The sequence below is a fragment of the Rosa rugosa genome, chromosome 6 (assembly GCF_958449725.1).
Source record: "Rosa rugosa chromosome 6, drRosRugo1.1, whole genome shotgun sequence".
Taxonomy (NCBI): Eukaryota; Viridiplantae; Streptophyta; class Magnoliopsida; order Rosales; family Rosaceae; genus Rosa; species Rosa rugosa.
In genome coordinates, this window is record NC_084825.1 from 25,272,620 (window position 1) to 25,281,098 (window position 8,479).

At 34.5% G+C, this 8,479-nt stretch overlaps 1 protein-coding gene across 1 annotated transcript; it reads right to left on the reverse strand.

Moving 5' to 3' along the window:
* Positions 1–614: 614 nt before the first annotated feature.
* LOC133718610 (protein NRT1/ PTR FAMILY 7.2-like) lies at positions 615–5,886 on the reverse strand. Its single transcript, XM_062145476.1, has 5 exons — positions 5,715–5,886; positions 5,405–5,531; positions 4,382–4,599; positions 3,566–4,131; positions 615–1,780 (listed from the first exon to the last, which is right to left on the reverse strand). The coding sequence occupies exons 1-5, from the start codon at positions 5,745–5,747 to the stop codon at positions 901–903; spliced, it is 1,824 nt and encodes a 607-aa protein (XP_062001460.1). The 5' UTR covers positions 5,748–5,886; the 3' UTR covers positions 615–900.
* Positions 5,887–8,479: the final 2,593 nt, after the last annotated feature.

Here is an 8,479-nt window from a genome sequence, read left to right on the forward strand (position 1 = left end):
ATCCAGAAAGATAGAGGGGCCTCTAGAGATGGGTATTGTCGAACGGTGCATTGCGTCACGGCTGGAACCAAGGATTGGGTACCTAGATTCTGGGTATCCAAAACTGGGCTTGGGCCCTATTGGATGGACTAGGGCAACAACAACAACTAGATTTTGGTGTTGAGCCATTTCTGGGTTGATTTTTGTTACTTCAATGTGGGCTGCTTTTGGGCCCATAAGTTTCTAGTTAGTATTTGGGATTCTGGAGATTTAAGTATATTGTATTTACCCTATTTACTATGTCTTAGTGTTATCATGCATATTCTATAGGCTTGCTGTGATAAGTGACCAATGGATGTCTAATGAGTGGACCTATCCCTATGTACCACTATGGTACCGTCACAACCTCTTATATGTCTAGTTAATGGCAGCGGAGAGGTATATAATGGTCATTCTGGCTTGAGTATCAATGATAAATCGCTTTAGATTTGATTCAAAAAAATATATATAATATGATCTAACAGTTTGAGAGGAATGGAAAAAATAAGACAATCACAATTTGGTGTAATATAGTGGAAGGTAAAAATAGAGAAATATAATTTATTTCTTATGCAGATGATATAATTTCTACAACACATTTTGCTCAGCTCGGAAAAATGGAAAAGCATCTTTCTAGTTTCACTGCAAGCAATGTTTGTTTCACCGAAAGAAATGGCCCAATATCATTTGGTCTAAACGCATTCGTCTCGATCCCATTTGTAAGTGGGAAATTCTGAGTTCCACTCATGAGTTTATTTTGCATTAACAGTTTTATATAATAATAAAAGAAAGATTTTACCGAAATAATTTGTACGACTTATCCCAAACATCTTTACTTTACTAGTTTATTAGCCCACACACTGCAAATATTTCGGAAAATGATCAGACTCCAAGTTCAGCTTGCCAAATATTTTCATTGTGGCCATCTCCTCCCTTTGATTCAAACTTGATATACTTGTACCACTTGGCACAAACTATATAGACCATGAGATCAGCAGTAGTCAAAGCTGCTAAGAGAAAGTAAAACCTATCCAGATGACCTTTGTTAAGGTTTCCAGGGATCCATCCACTCATATCATCCCTACTAGAAAACTTCATCACTATCGTAACCAGCAAACTACTCACATAGTTTCCAAGTGATATTGAAGTCATGCAAAGTGCACTACCAAAGCTCTTTAACCCATCAGGTGCTTGACTGTTGAAGAATTCTAGCTGACCCACGTACATGAACACTTCGGAAGCTCCGACAAGCACGTATTGAGGAACTTGCCAAAATATACTCAATGAACTTGGACTCTCACAATCGGTAGCGGCGCAATTTGTTCTTGCATATTTTAACCTAAAACATTCCACAACTCCTGCTGAGATCATAGCCATGATGGCAATGACAAGACCAATCCCCATTCTTTGAAGCTCGGTGAGTCCTTTTTTCCGTACCCTGGCAACCAGTGGGTCGAGAACTCGCCGGTAAATGAAGATAAAAGTTGCCACGCTAAGGATGTCGAAACTTGACATGCTCGCTGGGGGAATGTGGAACTTGGAGATGGTGGTTTTCATTACAGCACCTTGTTCTACAAAGAGGGAGGCCATTTGTGTGAAAACAACTGAGTATAATATTGTACATAGCCAAATTGGAAGTAATCTCAGTACACATTTAACTTCTTCTACTTGTGTCACTGTGCAAAGCCGCCATGGATTTGGAGAACATCTGTCTATTTGTTTCAACTCCTCTGATGTGACGATTGCTGCTCTATCCAAGAACCTGTTGAATAACATGAATCTTGTTTAGAGGGGTGTGTGTGTTTGGTGGGGTGGTAAGGCTTTGGTCTCATATATAAGAGGTCAAGAGTTCGAGCCCCATCAAGGGTGGGAATGGGGTGGGGTTTTTTTTTTTAAAAAAAAAAAAAAAAAAAAAAAAATGAATCTTGTTTAGAAATAGATCGAGAATTATCAACATTTTTTTTTTTTAAGTCTAAAAAGTTAGGGGGGTCCAAAAAAAAAAATTATACCATAATATGTTTATATATGTATCAAATGAAAGCCCAAAAGTGTGTATATATTAAACGATGATGATTGGGCTTTCATTTAATATATACTAGCATCGTCATACACACTTTGTGTGTGTCATTTAATCTGTTGTTTTATAAAAAATAAAAAAATTATAAAAAAATTAAAATTAAAATACAAACAAAAAATTTAATAAAAATGTTGGTTTTTTTTGTCCACTTTTCATGGTTGATGACAGTTCTTCCTATATTACCCATGTTTAATAAAAATGTTTTCTGCTACATTTTGATAAATCATGGGCATAAGAGGTTATTCAAAAATTTAACCATTCTCCTTAGGAATTGCCTTAATATATAAAATACAAAAAAAAAACAATTTTTTAATAAAAAAAGTAGTTTCTTTTGTCCACTTCTTGTGGTTAAAGATGATTCTTCCTATTTAACCCATTTTTTATAAGAATATTTTTCTGCTGCATTTGGATAAGTCATGGGCATAAGAGGTAGTTAAAAAATTTAGCCATTCTCCTTAGAATTTGGCTTAATATATAAGAAGATATATATATATATATATACTATTATTAAGAAAATAGGTTTTGTTAGCCAAAACAGAAAAAATGTACCAAAATGACCCTGAAATATTAAAAAACTATACAACTCATAAAACAGATAGGGGTGATATAGTCAAATTACAAAATAAAAAGAAAATATAAAAAAAAGGTGAAAATGAGAAACAGATAATCAAACTATGATGAAAGTCATTCCATGAAAAACTACCCACTCCTGTAAATAACTTCACACTTCCTATTAAAAAAAAATTCAATTTTCACACACAGTGTGTGGGGCCATCTAGTATTTATTAAATAAATATATACATTATATGCAACAATGCAATTACCCCAAGGTCAAAGAAAAGTAAATTTCTCATTTTTGTAGACCATTCCATCTTTAACTTTTTGGTGTAGAACATCTTTTGAGTATCTTCAACATCGTAAGCTTTAATTTAAGTCAAAGTAAATAAAAAAAATGAATTATAGCTATAGACTTGACAATTTTGCTGCAGCAATACTAGTTATTTCAAATGTTTTATCATACCATAAATTACCGTTTCAATAAAGGAAAAAAAAAGTTATAGAAATATTACTATTCAAAATTCCTAGCTAAACATAGTTACCATTTTACTAAAAGTTAAATTTAATTTTGCTTTAGCTACTTTGTTGGAGATGCTTTTAAATTATTTTTTATAGTTTTAATTTGGAATATCTTTAGCTTAATTTTTTAAATTTTGGTTTGGAACATCTCCGTCGTTATTATATGAATTTAAATATTTTGAATATTATATTTTGTTTGCTATTTTATTTTTTTATTTTGAGTTTATAGATTTATTTCAGAAAAATTTTTATGAAAAAAATATAATGCATACTATGATTAGAGGGCCCAACTTTTAAGGTTTTTCGAAAATCTCAAGTTCGGCCCTGAAGATCCGACGACTATAATGATTACTAAGTTTAAATTTCAATAGAGCTTGAAAAATGTGAACGCACTTGATTCCTTGGGTGTGAAGTATTTTCCTACTCTGATTTTCAGAGCATTGTTTCCCATGTTCCTCATACAAATGATCATCTCCATCTGACGTGATCTTGACCTTCCATTTTCTTGTTGCAGCAACCAGCACGTGACATAACCTAGAAAGAGGATTGCCCTGAGGCTCAAAATGCCTATACCTTGGAGTTCCGCAAAGAAACAAAATCAATGCCATGCCAGCAGAGCCTGTAGATGCCCAAAACCCTACAGTCCATATTCCTTTATCCTCAAAATACCCTAATATTGTGTTAGAAAAGAGGGAGCCAAGATTCAAAGCCAAGTAGAAATAGCTGAAGAAGGCAATTTTCGAGTGACTTTCTTTGGGGTCGTCCTCATCAAACTGGTCCGCTCCAAATGTAGCTATGGTAGGTTGGTAGCCTCCATTCCCTAGTGCAATGAGATATATGGAGATGTAAAACAATGTGAATTCAAAATTCGAATGGTCTCTACATGGAGATTGCTCATCACCGCAACCTTTAGGATTGAGCAGGAATAGGTAGGTTGTTACTGACAATAATGTCAAGCCCTGTAAAAGAAATTAATTACATGAATATATACTAGCAAGTAGCAAGAAATTTTGTATAAATAACGCTAACTAGATAATTCTGTGTGCACAACTACGGCCAAAAGAAAAGGAAAAAAACCTAATTTTTACCAACAGAGGAACCATATATCTGCTTAATGATATCATCTATCTATGCTCATATCATCTATGGAAAAAAATTTATCGTAGACGAATTTATGATTAGGATTTTGATTGGTAATGAGAAACTTACAATGACAAAAATAACTTGAAAGATGGCACAAGTTTTGTATCTCCCCCAGTAAGCATCACTAAGAAAAGCCCCAAGAAGAGAGAACATGTAGACTGTTCCGGTCCATTTGCTGACATTGTTTGCAGCCTCAGCGTTGTCTTGTCCCAGTACCCTTGTCAAGAACAATACCAAGTTCACTCCTACTCCAAAGAATGCCAATGTTGCCAATCCTTGATTCGCTAATATTAGAGAAAAAAATATACTGTATATAAGTTTAACCAATAATGAAACATCAATTTGACCAAAGAAAGAAAACTATATGAAACATATACGATACGATATACCATAATGAATTATGGTTTAGAATATTATCATAGTGTTTAGGAACAAATAATTGATCTGTGAATATGTGATTAGCCTTGTTTATTTTGTGAAAAATGTGAGATCTATCCATCTAAAATAAAAAATAAAATAAAATAAAAATTAAGAAGTATGTACGCTGATGATGGAGAAAAGAATCCAAACTACTATTCCAACTTTTGACAATAGAGACTCATTGAGACCCAAATTTGCAGGTTTAATTAGTACAGACGTGGTTTTTGGTATAATCACATAAAGCAGGAAAATTCTACAATGTGTTTACGTTGACATGCATACAATTACCTTAAAAGTGGTAAAATGAGTCCTCAAAATAGTAATATTAGTCCTCAAAGTGATAACATGAGTCCTTAAAGTGATAAATTTTCTTAGTTACCACATGAGTCCTCAAAATAGTAATATTAGTCCTCAAAGTGATAACATGAGTCCTTAGAGTGGTAAATTTTCTTAGCTTACCATATGAGTCCTCAAAATAGTACTATTAGTCCTCAAAGTAGTAACATGAGTCCTTAAAGTTGTAAAAATAGTTGATGTATCAGAAATGTTAACATACCATAGCTTTACCCCATAAAGCATGTCGAGATTAAATAGATAAATTCATGTTGTAGTTAGTTTATCTATATACATGGAGCTTAATTAGCTAATTAGCTAGGGTTAATTATGTACCTAATATGAGAAATGCAGCAACCCAAGAACCAGTTCTCCCTCGGATTGCAGGGCGGCCATTCCAATCAACGGCTCCATCCATTGTACAAGTTTCTGTCATCGTTTGGTTTTTTTCTTCTTCATAGCCCTGAAATAATTAATATAATTGATTAAGTTTTTATTTATAAGAAGTAGTGCATCTAGCAATTAATGACTAGATGCATTGCCCTACTACAGGTAAATGGCAGTTTTAATAAACACATTCATGACAAACCCTAGTGTGGAAATGAGTAAAAATGGGGACAGTAAAGAAAAATCGATCATCACAAACCTGCTGGTCTTTGAAAGTATCTAAGCCGGCCATTGCTATCTATATAGCTGATTGAAGGGACCTCAGAAGAACTAGCTAGCTCTAGCTTAGTAGCGCCACCCAGAAAAGTTGTAGTGTGATATAACTTATAAGTACTCAAGAGGAAAGAAGAGCTAACTAGCCAAGATGGGTGTTTGCTTTGAGTTGAGGGAAGTAGGAGCAGGGATAGTTGGGTATATATAGAGGGTGGCCAAATTTGAAGAACGGCTGTGATTGTTACATGTACTGTGCTGTGAGCACACGTGTAAGAAAGATGAAGATAAAGGAAAACCCTACGCAGGTTGATTTCACAGGAAAAGTGAGCAAGCAATTAATTAGGTACGTGGTGAGAAGGATATGTGTAGGAAGAAGCTATCAAACATACTTATTGACAAAGAAACGTGAAATTGTTGGATACAGTCATCCACAGCAAACCAGATTGACATCCTTATCGATCTGTCTCGACGTGAAGACATTGAATTAAACGGCTGTGAATCGATTAGGCTGATCTGTCATGATTTCGACATGTTTGAAACAGATTCATCTTTTAAATTTCTACGAACCATTTTTTCTGCTGTTATTGAACTTGATTTCTGCACGACTTCTTTGTGGTTTTAGAATTTGTTTCTTTCTGTGAAGTGTCAACAAATTAAATGCAGTGCTTGTCCACTTTATCTGGGATGCTTTTGGGGACTTAGACTTGACATCATCGAAACCTTTTCTTTAGATTGATGGATATAGCAGCCCTTTACGGTCGGTTTGTATGACAATATATACAGTAGTAGCGACTGGCTACCTTGTTACTATTAGTGTAAATGACAATTAATATATACCATTACATATGAAGTGATAAATGTTCCGAGAGCTAAAAATTTTGGACACGAGAAAGTTAAACAAACTCTTTTTAGTTCGACAATAACTAGTCATCCACTAATCGAACTCACCTCAAAACTACTCACTCACGAAAACGAGATTTAAGCTATTTTTCTTGCAGATTTGAGTCAAAGTTTTTAATGGCAGCGGGGCTGATGAAGCACTGAAACAAGACCAAATGGTCATTTCATTGGACCCCTTTATGTTGCTAATTGACCAGACATGCTTGCAACACAAATATGTGCGGCAGATTCATGAATTTAATACATGGCCAAAAAAGCAGCAGTCATGCAGCACTCAAATGAGGACTATCTTGAACAAAACTATCTAGATATGATTACAATTTGCAAGCTGATTAATACATTAATCGTTTGAATGCATAAACAAATGAAAGATTAATGTTCATCTAACAATTTCTTAGTTCTGCTTTCCGGGCACCGTACCAGAAGAAGAAAAACTAAATTTCTTAGGTGTAAAGAAGAGGAAATTTATGCCAAGTATTGCCTAATGAAGACTAGTACTGCTCTTTGGTGGCGGTAGGTAAAGTGGAGTGACATACTAGAGCTTAAAATGGAGAGTAGCAGCAGTAGCTATCAGCCTACCAACTAGATACTTTGAAGAAGAGGAGCCAGCCAACCGGCACTAGCTAATTGTCTTATTTAGTTAAAAGCATTTGGACACATTCTCTAGTTTTAGTGCTAGATTTTCCAAACCCTAATTTACTTTTGGATCTTTAACTAGGCTTAGTGGCATATAACTTACTGACATATTGCACTTATTCCGGCCATCATCGATAGTAAAATCGACTTCAACCTCATTCTTCCTGAGTCTACAAAAAGAAATATATCAAATAATACCATGTTTACGGCAGTCGGCAGACGAAGCATTTATTATTCCAAAGCGGAAGGTTTGAGAATGACAATCTAATTTGCTATATGTAGTTGTAGGTGAAGCAGTTAATTTCTTCATCAATTAATTGGTGTTTGAAGGCTTAACTAGCTTTTGGCTCTCTTATGTATGAAAGTGATTACCTTTTCACTTAATATATGAAAACAACTTATATGGTCACGTTAAACTTCAATTTGGCTCTATTATAAGCTAGCTGGTCATCAAAGTTTGGCAGCTAGGCCATTTTCATCGTCTTAATTATTTTTTGGAATTGTTGCTTTCGATCGAAACTACCTGCTGACACAATCAAAAACGAGATATTTCTTGGTCTCAGGCATCGACTTTTCTTCGATCAGCCTACATAGTTAAGCTGAAATAAAAGTCCAAGTCCATTGATAATATCATTTCATGGTTTCGTCTCCAATAAATAGGCCTTGTTTTTATGAGCTATTCCAAGTTTTTCAGGAAATTGGCCTTTTAAAACTTATACGTCAGGCAATTACAATTGAACTAATCTAACAATCTAATATATTACTTTCTATATTAAAGTAAGCTATACTCGCCTTTGGATGAGCAAGGCAAAAAGGCTAATTTCATATATCCAAGCATTTTTAAGACATGGGAATGGTCTAAGTGTTATTATTTTTTCAGTTTATATATGATGTATATTTAGATTTTTCTAAACATTCACGACACTCGAATGGAAGTGTTTCTATCATGCTTGAAGCGAAAGTTAACGCTTGCTCAATTTTCTGACAATAAATTAGCAACCAAATAAAAGTTTGATGCATATACGTCAACATGAGTCACTTTCATGCAAAATTTTCAATATAGCGGTCTCATCAAAATTTTCAATATAGCGGTCTCATCAATCCAGCTGTGAATAGGGGGTTAGACTTGGAGCCCATATCCGCTTTGAAAATAAGAGGACGTGAAAAGCAAGTGCTCCTATATACTCAATTCACGTACGACTCATTGTTTGTCCA